General features: G+C 41.6%; 1 protein-coding gene across 1 annotated transcript in view; it reads left to right on the top strand.

Annotated features, from left to right (window-relative positions):
• The window catches only part of LLPH (LLP homolog, long-term synaptic facilitation factor), a 7,139-nt gene extending 3,071 nt beyond the window's left edge, over positions 1–4,068 (top strand). The window contains exon 3 of the mRNA XM_035897982.1: positions 1,366–4,068. Coding sequence (XP_035753875.1) covers positions 1,366–1,529 — 164 coding nt within the window. The 3' untranslated portion in view covers positions 1,530–4,068. The remainder of the gene's footprint in view (positions 1–1,365) is intronic.
• Positions 4,069–12,001: the final 7,933 nt, after the last annotated feature.

The following is a 12,001-nucleotide window of genomic DNA, read 5'->3' as shown; positions in this document are numbered from 1 at the left end:
ATCCTTGAGATTGCAAAGTATGGTGAAAATGTTGTGCCATGTGAACAACTGATATTTTTTGTCCAGGAGTATTCCTTCATTTAGTTAACGTTGCAGCTGACTTGTATTGTGGATGTGCTTTTTCGCAGTCAAAATTCATGTAACAGATCAACCTCAGTCATACGATAGGGCAGGAATCGGAGAAGCTGCTTATGTGTGTAGAGTTGGTTTTCTTGGGGTGTTGGTGTTTTTTGTGTTGTGTTGTGTTAGAGGCCATCTCTCCTTCTATGACATGTTGTGTTTCTCTGATGTCTCAGGAGGTTTCTGGAGCTGGGACTTTTTTTTTTTTTTCTTGCTGCCTGTCCCATGCTGGATCAGCCTTTGATTGTGCCAGCAGGCAGTAGGCCCCTGTGCTGGTTCTCTGCTGACTACAAGTATCCACAGCCCAACTAGGGCTTCCTAAGCAGTTCCCTGCGGTGCAGCTCCCTGTAGACCGTTGGCATGTTTCAACTGCTGAAGCAGCATGTTGACCTTTTCCTCGTGAACTTTGTCTGCCAATGTCAGACAGGCGCAACATAAAAAAGTCTTTTTTTCCTCTCTGTAAAACCTTGTGATAAAGCTTTTAGAGTTGCACAGGGATGGTTTATAAACAAGGTTGAAATGAAATACTAGAGCATGGTTCAAATCTGTACTTAACAAGGCGTTCCTCTTGTAGCCTTGGATGTCTCACCAAGACGTGACGTTCATGTGGTGTTAACTAGCTGGGGAAGCCATTCTTGGGAGTGACCATGTCACGGGCAGTCTGCCTGATCCCAGAGATTAATCCTCTATTTCTGTCTCTAAATGTATTAGACTTGACCTTGTGCTCACTTTGAGGCAAATGTAGCATCACTGGCTCATGCTTTGTACCGTCACTGTATTTCAGCTTTTCTCTTTGTTCTTCTCTTTACCTGTCTTCATCTTCCGCTCAAACTAATTTAATTTTTTCGAACAGATCTTAAACATTACATCATAAAAAGTATTTAATTGTGCATATGTTTCGGTAAGCTTATGGCTTCCTGTATGGTTGCAGCTTTTGATGGAGACCACACACAATGTTTTTAGGCACAGTATTGGAACAGATGGCAGACTGAAGAACAAGGTGCTTTGCCCAGACATGGGCCTTTAGGGAAAATGCTGCGTTATTTACTGTCAGCTGTTGAAGTTCCTGGGTTGCAGTTGCATTGGTTTAGAAAGCGCATTCAGTGTATAAAGCCTTCAGCTCTCTGTGTACAAATACTGTTGTGTCTAGGGATATTTTTAGCGGTTTTGGGAATCTAGTAACAAAATAGCTTCCATGAAGGCGATTCATGTATTTTGCTCACTATAAATACCTTTCTTTTTCAGATGACTGCAAAATGGACGTAGATAATAAACGAAACAAAAAAACTCTTCTAGACCAGCATGGACAGTACCCAATATGGATGAATTCCAGGCAGAGAAAGAAGCTTAAGGCACAGCGTGTTAAAGGGAAAAAAAAACCAAAATTGGCCAAAGGCCTAGTCTGGTAAAATTGGAGTTTTTGTAAGATCATGAATAATTTACTCGCAAAATAAATATCCCAAATAAGTACATGGTATTTTTGTGCTTGGCCACCAAGTAGAATTTATTGTGTTGTGTGAACTTTTGAAGAGACTGTTAGGTCAGCAAATGATGAAAGCAATATCAACTTGGTGTCTGCTGAACTTAAATACAAAAAGCAAGCTGAGTGCCTTTGAACAGACTTAAGTGTCTGTGGTTATCTTTTCTTGGGGGGGTGTCTTCATCTTTTGTATTGTGAATGCTGAAAATGCTAAAGGTAATCCTAAAAATAATGAAACAGTAAATGGTTTTTGTACTGTGGTCTGTGTCGGTGTAACTTGTCTTTTAGTACATTTAATCAAAGGATTCCATAAACTCACCATATCCTTTAAATTCTTCTGTAAAATAACTTTTGTTGCGCCGATTTGTGTCACTTTTAACATCTGGTAATTAACAAAAAAGTGCTTTTAATGTGTAACCAAAAAGAGATTATACACTGAAATCAACACCAAGGCTTCATGAAACTTCTCGAAGTAAAAAGGCAAAGTGTCAGTCTGACTTGAATTCGCAAAGAGAAAACTGTTGGAACAAAGAAGTATTTCACTGCTGTCTGCAGCTGAAATGCTGTAGGAACTAAATAACTGAAAGTAAAACGGATTCTTTTATTATTAATCTGAGAGAATGCAAATGCACAGATTGGAAATAAAATAGTTTTATTTAAGACATTTTCCAAGTTTCAGTAAAGTAAATGAGAATTTACTTTTCCATATGTATTTTCAGTAGCCTTTTATTCCTCTTAAAATGGTACTCATCTATCATGCTTTACAATGTGGGCATAGGATAAAATATTGCATGACTGCGTAACAGATGCCATTTATATGTGATTAGCTACAGTTGGTTGCATATTACTCGGCAATAACATGTGATGACAGATGCAAGAATTAGTTGCCCTGAAAGCCTGTGTTTTTAAAATGTCTCTCATTTCAAGGATGGAAATAATTACAGTACCAGTCCTGCCGTATGTTGCCTGCTGAAGTACCATTCATCGATACAGAGCATAACCTTTGTTTGACTTCATCCAGGATGGGATCCACGTTCTGTAATTGTGTCTGTTGTGGTAACTTGGGCACAGGGAAGAGGATTTATTGTTGTGAAAGTAGGTACACTAGGTTAGGCTGTGGTAAAATCCACAAAGAAGAACTCAACCTCACAGAAAATCTAGTTTTTCTGGAAAAGTACGGTGGGTTTTTTATTATTAATGTTAAGGGAAAAGTATTCTGTTGCTCAGGTAAAGAACTAAAAAGGTGTTGGAGGAAATAGTGATGCATGTTATGCTTTCACATACACTGACAATTAATGAGACTTGGTAAGATGTATAGATCAAAGTTTACCAAATTATATGCCATTAATAACTTTGTACTTAAAAAATATTCCCACTAAGTTGATAATACCCCCGATAAAAAACAGATGCTGCTCGTAGTTCATTTTTTTGTTTTATTAGTTAAGCAGGTCTAGATTTCAGTATCCCATATGTTAGCATTTGGATTAGTACTACTTTAAAATTGATTAATATGGAGGAAAGTGTTCATTAAGGTTCCTAATTACGTTTATCCTGGAATGGACTGAACAGTCAGTTTTTATTTCTTTACTGTTTTAGTGATATAGGCTGTATTTTGCTGAATGTGTGCTTTGGGGAATTGTGGAAGGGGGCTTCTTGGGTGTAAGTGCTAACAATCTGGGGTTTTTCTGTAGAGTAAGCCCAGTGCTATTTTTGACGTGCTTGTTTGTAAATCAGATTACTTTCAAGCAGCTGCTGGTGGGAAAGCGGGCTGCTTCTCCTGAGGGGAGAACACGAGACTGGCAAAGTACTCCCCTTTAAGTGTGCGGCTTCAGAGTCAGTTTATTTTCATTCTTGAGGTGCGCAGCCATACTCCGTGTCTCATCTTACTCGAGGCTGCCACCGCTGTACTCGCCTTACCCTCTCCTCTCTCGGGAGTCGTTGCCGTTCTGCCTCTGCTCCTTCCCGGATAAGAGAAAATGATCTGCACAAATGAATACTCTCTCTTATTTCTGCTTTTATGACCTAGCCGTGAGCTTTGGTGCCCAAATTTATTAGTCTGCTGCTTTTGTGACCAGATTAGGGATTCGAATCTCAAACGAGAGACAGCAGATGCTGCGCTCATCTTCTATTTAGCAGTTTTATCTACCAGCTGAAACAACACTGGCTGTGTGAGGTATTTCCTTCATGGTGTCCAGGATAAAGTCAAACAGGTTCACTTAAACTACAGATATTTTAAGACATCCTGTTTTATTTTTGAGCTGAACCAGAGGATAGGAAAGGAATAACCCCAGTCTTTACTGGAGGGCAGCTCTTAGTCTAGTACCGAGGTACTTCTGTGCACGACACCACAGCTCACTCGGGTGAGGCAGACCTCTCTCTGGGCCGGGATGGATTTTGAGAGCCTGGTCGGATGGGATCTGTAATCCAGGCTGAAGGCTCGCTTGTAGGCAGACAGCAGGGACCTGGCTGAGCATGCAGCACGGGTGTAACCTTGGAGGTCGACTCACAGATGCTGCAGGGAAATTTTACCTTCTGTTTTTCAGCATCTGCTATATACGGATATTGTAATTTTGTATTTGGAATTTGCTTTGGATCTGCTTTGAGCAGCTATTTTTGGACGTGAATACCACCTTTTTAGTTGTCATTGGATATTTGATTTACATTGCTGAATCTCAACCACATTCAGTTGATGAAAAAAAATCATTCTTGTTTCTTGACAACAAAGGGGGAATTTAAACATACCAGGTTTGGGCTGAAATAGGTGTTTTAAAAGCCCGCAGAGGGATTTCCTAAGAAGTATGCTGTCTGCCTCTAAACAACATTCTAATTACATCATTTGTTGATCTTTATCTAAAAATTTTTTTAAAGTTGTGATTGGGGGAGGAAAATTTGCAGTCGACTAAACAAACTAATGGAAGTCGAAAATTGTATAACTGAAATGGCATTGGCGGAGGTGGGGGGTTTCTGAGTGTGTAACTGCACCGCTGTGAAACTGCTTTGTTGAAGCGTCCTACCAGTGTGGCTCTGCCACCTGCCCGCAAAGTCCTGTGGTAGCTGCGCTTCGTGGACCCACAAAAGGTAGGGGAGATAGCATAGGCAGTCTTGGACTGCAAGTGTAAATGCCAGAACTGAAAGAATTAAATTAATGTCATTTTATTGAAATGTTTATGTGTATAAAGTGTGTGTGTGTGTATACAGTATAAAATCTGCATTAGCAAATTGCTACATGTCCCGCAGATTGTTGGTGGTTTCCTGAGAAGACACCAGGGCTTGGCTTTAAAGTGAGTTGGTTCAGATGCTTAAAACAACTGGTGGTGGCGGTGGAAGTGCAGTTCCTGGGCTCTCTTGTGTAGTCAGGCAGGTCGGGGAGCTAATCTGGCTGACATGTACTGAACGTGTTCCTCTTTCCCCCGTGTTTTGGGGGTTTTTTTTCCAGCTGGAGCAGATTCCAGCCTTTACAAAAAGCGTTGTCAGCAGGAGGCAATACAAGACTGGGAACAAATAGCTGAAGAAGGCAGGGCTGCCTGGGACGGCCATCGTGCCTGAGCCCTGCGCGCTGAGCTGCCTGCTCACGCGCTACCACTCCTCCTAGGGCCTGATGGCTCTTCCTTGTAGCGCGGCCACCGTGCAGCGCGGCGTTTTGAAGATGGGGAGAGGTTCTGGAGATGAGGTCAAGCAAACGCACTGAAAACACTGAGTGGTTTTGAAGTTTTGTTCAATGGAGGGTATGGTATTACAATAGTTGAGGTCAGTGTTTGTTCTTCCAGTCCCCAGTAAATTTTGCTGTAACGCTCGGACAGCGTAGGCTCCACTGGTGCACGTAGTCAGCTGCGAGCTCTTACAGATTCTGGCAGTTTGCCTTTATCTGCAGCTGACACTGTGGTTCTAGAGGAGACTAAATCTGGCTTGGGGATGTCTGGTACTGGAGGAAGAATGTCACGGCCACACGATGCAAAGTGCTCCTCTGGTACATGGTCACCACTTTCTGTTTTGTTTTAGACAGCAGTAGCCCTCCTTTATCTATACAAAAGCTTTATACTGTACGTGTGTTTCTAGTGTGCTACCTTTTCCTCCTGCAGACTCCTAAAGAGTCGCTTGGGTTGTAATGCATTTGATGGAAGCTGGATGTCTGATCTGTATCAGATTTGTCTGATATCAAAGATTATATGAGTACAGCCTCAGCGTTGCAGAAATCTGAGAGGTGCAGAGCAATCTATTCCTCTGGGTGGCACAGTCTTAATTGAGTTACGGCAGTTGTGGGGATGATAGAGTCTGAAACAATAGCTATAAATTGCTCTCTGCAGGCCAGGGGTTTGCCATCAATTTTAACTTCTCTACGGGTGAGGTTTTGGGGGGAGGACTGAGCCATCTGATATCTCGCTGCTGCAGGAAGAGGCTCTTCTTTTCAACTTGTTCCCCTCCCTTCTCCAGCTGCACTGCCCAGTTCATGATTTACTGCTTCAGAAGAAGTAGACATTGGGACTTCTTTTTTTTTTTTTCCCTGAGCTAAAAATGAGAGAGAACTGACGACTTTCTTCCATCTAATAAGCCCTGCAGCGTGGTGATGAGCCCCCCGTACCCACTGTCCTTTTGTTCTTCCTACACTGCTCCAGGGCTCTGATTGCAGCTTTCCCTTACCACTAGCAACAGTACTCCAGGGAAAAGAGAAGGCACGATGGGCAGAGGAGGATTTTTGTGCTGCTCCCTCGCCCTCTTCCCAATCACTTTAACATCACCCTTGCAGGTTTCTGATTTTTCTGATGCACATATATCGATATCAAGGGTCTGAAATGTTACAAACAGCACGTGGTATGGCGGCAGGGGGTCGTGTGTCAAGGGTCCTACGCGAGGCGGCGCAAGGGCTTGCATGCTGGGAGCAAACCATCAGTGACTTGCTTTCCGCCGATTTCAGTCTAGTTGACTATGAAACAAGTTGTATTCTGGTTTGGTAAACTGTTATTTAGCATCTTTCCCCTCTAATTGCAGTTAATTTTCTTGCAAGGTTTCTAAAGTCTGGATGTAGATTTTAAAACATTCTTAAACTTCTGCCTTTAACCAGAAATTGGGTTTGGGGGCAGTATTTCAGAAAACAAAGGCGCGTTTTGTGTCTTGGTACTGCTCATCCAACTCAGTCCAGCAGATCCCACCATACCTGTAGCTGTTACGTGCAACCTGTATAATGTGTCTTTTTTGAAAGCTAACAAACTCATAAGGTCAATACCTATTCCACGCGACGACTTGCTGCCTCGTGTCTTTACTTTGACAGCAGATGTTCCGTAAGCTTGCCTTTGACGGATTGTAACATATGTACGAAACAAGAACCTTTTAGATCTATTGATGATGCATCCCAGTCTGGCTCTGTGAGCCTTACAGTTAGTTTCTGTCCATCTTGTTCCTGGCAAACATGACAGAACTCTGTGCAGAGTGGATCAGAGGCGCAGGTTGTCTCGCAAGTGAATAGGAAAGGTTTCTATGAAGGATTAGAGAGAGGGCTCTGTGTCAGCAGCTTCTTGCATGTGGTCTTGGGTTTAGATCATGCTGACTGCTGCTACTGAGCATCCCCACCCCAAATGCAAAATCCAAGTTAGTTCACTTAATACAAAGAATGTGTGCAAAAATATATTTAAAACTAAAGTGAGAAGTAATTGAGACAGCCCCGATACATTGCTTTTTCTAAACTTCTTGCACCCCCTGGAAGGAGGTGGTATTGTCAGAGGATGCAAAGAAGCCGGAGACCGGAGTGCACCAGGTTATGTGGGAACGGTGGAGCTGCAAACTGACCCCCCTGAGCCCCAGCCTGCTGCTCTCAGTCACTTGGGGTGTTTTTTTTTTTTTTCTCTCCTAAATGTCCTTAAGACTGTCTGAGTTCTTGAGGAAACAACACAAGGCTAGCCGCTCTTACTCTAGAGCAACTGCAGCCAAGGTGGGGTCTGTATATTAGCCATTGCCCGGACCACTCATCATAGCCTTGGTGGTGAAGCCTTGTGCCAAAGAGAATTTTCTTTTAATTCCTTGAGTGTAAGACCAGGGTGTAAGATTGTCCATGTGAAAGATTATGGGTCAGTTGGCTGAACTTTAGGAACCACTGCTCCAATATAGGTTATGATGTTTCTATACACAGACGCCTACATCTTTATCTGTCCCTTTAAAGATGTAACTGAGTACATGTCAAGCACTAGGTCTTACCTCTTTCTCCTGGAGGGAGAAAATTGCATGTGGATCTCTTATTTTTGTTATTTTGGTTGCTGTTTAAAATGAATACTAATCTGCTGAGCCCTCTCAGAGTTCAGTATTTTAGGATGATTGTTATAAAACTTAAAAACAGCCCAAAACCAACTCTGTGGTTGTTTCCTTAGCTAACCAGTATGATGCTAACAGCCAGTGCATGCCCTTAACACGTGCTATTGGGGCTCATCTCCAGAATGTCACCCCCTGCTACTCAGAGAGAAGATAGTTTGTGGAAGTAACCTTTTTTTCCTGTGGAAAAGAAGCTTTTTTTTTTTCCCTAGCTTCTCACCAAGCTCCCAGCAGATACTCCCATCAACAGGAACTGGATCCATGCTTCCATGTGTGGTGATTGCCCTGTAATGGTGATGGGAGGAGGAGGAGGAAGTAAAAAGGATGCTGGGCAATGTATTTCCCCAGTTGCAATCTTGGCATTTTACTGGCCAGAAGAGCATCGTCCAAGCTCACCGATAAGAGGGGCTGGGTTGCCTGTTGTGGGGCCCAAGGGCATCCCCTCCCAGCCGAGCCGTTCCAGTTCAACCCTGAGGCGGGTGAGAAGAGTGAGTGGCTTGGGGTCCGTTTCCTCCAAAACACTTCACCAGCATCGCTAAGCCGACCACCTCTGGCTCTTTCTCAAAAGACACCATCAAGAAGGAGCTTCTCCCCGAGGAGCGACCCGACGCGGGCAGGGAGCCTCCGTGCAGCCCCGGGGTTGCCTCAGAAACTGCTGCCCAGCAGATGGCAGCTCCCGGACCGCTGCGAGAAATCCCATCTCTCACACCCCATACCATATTTTCTTTTTTTTCTTTTTTTTCCCTTTAAGAAACACTCCTAGTTTCCAGTGGGGGCAGGTATTAACCACGGGAAAACGCAGGGGGCTGCACGGGTTGCGGGCTGCCTGGGGCTGGCTGCCCGTCTTCCCAGCCCTTCCAGGGCCACCGCTTTCCCAGCTGTCAGACACGTCGCCGGAGCGATGGTCAGGCAGCTCGTCCCAGCAAAAAGTGACATTTAAATGTGTAAAATCACTTCTTGATTTTACTGATATTCAGGTACCCTCTAAAAAAATATCCAAAAAGCGCTACCTGATGCGAACGCTTCCCCAATCTAATTTTTTTTTCTACCCCTTAAACGTGTCACAAAGGGATCCGTGGCTACTCCTGACATAACGCATTTTGTTTTCCAAAGGAAGGTGCTTGAAAAGCCTTTTATCAATCAACTGAAATGTTTTAATGAAAATTTCAGAAACTCGGTGGAGAGAGTTGTTTTATATCTGCTTGTTTTATTTGGATTTTAAAATCTCCGCGTGGTGATTTTGGCTAAGGTAGTGTGTCAGGGAAACCCAGAAGTGAAGTTGACCAGAGACAAGTAAAAATGCCTGTGTTGTTTTCATTGTCCAAACGTAATGATGTGCAATAATTTAAACCAGCAGTTTCACATGGTTAAAAACGGATTGGATTTTTTTTTTAAATTCTAAAAGTAACCTCGGAAACACCAAAAAGGATGGCTGTTGGTGTTAGGCTCAAATTAGGTTTGAAACAACAAAACTTGTTTTCTGTGCATTCACCAAAAAAAATAAGTGTTTTTATTTTTAGGAATGCATAGAAAACCCCCTCATTTTTATACCAACGCACACGGTTACAACCAAGCATCCATTCCTGCAGCTATCATTGAAGCTGAGAAATATAAAATACTCTTACATGTGTCAGGACTAAGAAGCTAGCAAGGTAATATAAAGTTAAGAGAAAAAAAAGCAGCTTAAAAGTACAAGATTCACTCTGTAATAAAACCATAGAAAACCAGGTTTCTTTATCTAAACAGTAATTTAAGAAACAAATACACAGCGATACAGTTGAACGAATTTATGGAATAATATTTAAAACTGAAAAATATTTTTTAAGCTGTAAGCAAATAAGCATGGCTTATCTTGGAGAAACAGATTTGTACTTGGAAAAAAAATAAGTTAGATACAGATTTAATTTGCAAAAATCTATACAGATAAACTAAATTTATGTTGTACCTAAACTTGCCAATTTCAGTGGCTGGGAATTTTGCTATGGGTTTGCCTGGAAACAAAGATTAAAGCTTAAAAAAAAAAAAGAAGAGTAGCTGAAGTTTCAGCTTTCATTAAAGAACAACAAATGAAAATGAAATGTGCAAAAAAGCCTTGTTGCAAAACTTTTTCAAATGTAAATTAAACTGCTGAATACATTTGAAAGAATGTTTTAAAAATTATTATTATAATATTCTCTTTTGTTCACAGTCTCTATATTTTAGGATCTTGTTTCTGACAGAAGCCTCACTAACACAAAAATGTAAACCAACGAATGCAGCTTCTTGTCCGTGCTGATACCGTCAGAGCTTGTTTCATGAGAAAGAGAGGACCCGCAGCTTTCGTTCACTTTCAGCTGTAATGGGAATTTGCTGTGGAAGGAAATGAAATAATTTCCAAAATGATCTTTCCCAAGTATCTTTTTGCGTTAAACAGGGTTTGGATTCAGTGGCTCCTAATGAATTTGGATATGTTAACAGTGGCTGGATCGTATCCAAATATGACTTGATGGGAAAGCCGTTAGTTTTCTTCCCTGAGGTTACACTGGGATCCCATCTGGTGATTGCTAATAAATGTGGATACGTTCTGGAAAAAAAAAAAAAAATATTAAAAAAGAGCTTGTATGGGATGCTAGTATGAATTACTGGGAGCGCAGTTTCTTGAAGTTCCATTCATGTGCTTCAGGGAAGCTGAGTGCGAGTGCCTTAAAGCTTGACAAAAGGAACGCGTTCAGTTAATTTTTCTGTTCTGTAGCGACTGGTTTTGCAATAGAATTGTGTTTGAGATCAGCAAAAATGTATTGTTATGTAAAAACACTTATGAGAAAATCGAAAGCAAACCCAATCATTACAAGCAATTTTATATTTGATTGTAGCTACCAAGCGCTTACCCTAAAATAACAACTTTAATTATCAAGTGACTGCCACTCCTCCGTAGTGGGACGAGATCTAAATCCCATTTATCTTTCCTCTGAGCCATCCAGAGCACTTAGGCAACTCGTTTCATTTTTATATGCAGTGTTAGGGAGAAAATCTATAAAGGAACAGAAACATATGTTTGCCTCAACAAAGAGGAAATGCTCATCCATTTTCAGAATCCTATAAATTCTTGGAAAATACAGCACTACATTTAAAATAGTAAGGCTAATGGTTGTATGCAGCATGTGTTATTTGTGAGCACTACAGCTATTAGTTACATGCAGGGAAAGACTACATTTCTTTCAGAAAGAAAAAATTCTGTTGTTCGCTTTTTGTTTCTCGACGCACCAATTATTAGGGCAAATTGACCCTGGTTTTGATCAAAGGAGCAATTTGTCTCATCCTGCAAGTCCTGCAGCCTCACAGCTATCTGTCCTTGCAGAATGTTCGGGTCTTCTTTAGCTGCCGACCCCATCCAGGCATGAGAAAAGGGAGTGAGGAAAAACCTATAAAGCCCAAAATAAAACCGCGGATTCTTCTGGTTCTTGTCAGGTTCAGTTACAGTGGGGCAGAAACAGCAGTAAATTCACTGAGGCTCTATCACATCAAAACAGCTCCGTTATAAATATCATTCATATAAACCATGTGGGTGAGAGAGAAACTGTCAGAAGAAGGGAAGGGAAAATAGGTCTTCTGCACTTCAATAAATTATGTCATGTTTTTATAGATTATAACATAAAAAAATAAAACTTAACATGTGTATACCTCTACATGTGTGAATGCATGTTATGTGTGCATACCCACACGGTAGTATTAACTTAAACATTCAAATGTTATAAGTCCAAATACCTTACTTTAATAAAATACAGAGATTTCAGTGACTGTAGATAAAATTAGAGTACAGTATAAATCTGGGCAAATGAGAGCTTTGAAGAAGTGTTTCACGTTTTCCTCAGGAGTTGACTCAATGACTTGAAGTGCTTCTGATGGGATGAACGATGGAGTCCCGCTTGCTTTGCCACTGGTGAGTAGCTCAGAGGGTTGTGGTCATTAAAGGTGATGACCTGTAAAGGTGATGACCAAAGCCCTTGTTTACTTACACAGTTGACACAATGAGGTTGTTTCCTATGTCTTCCTCCTGTAATTGAAATTTTCAGCAAGAATCTGAATGACGTACAATTTTGTCAAGTTCTCTGTGCTTGATGGTGA

Source organism: Egretta garzetta, unplaced genomic scaffold (genome assembly GCF_000687185.1).
Source record: "Egretta garzetta isolate BGI_Z169 unplaced genomic scaffold, ASM68718v1 scaffold837, whole genome shotgun sequence".
Classification (NCBI taxonomy): domain Eukaryota; kingdom Metazoa; phylum Chordata; class Aves; order Pelecaniformes; family Ardeidae; genus Egretta; species Egretta garzetta.
The sequence above is the reverse complement of the archived record's forward strand: the minus strand, read 5'-3'. Positions and strand labels throughout refer to the sequence as shown.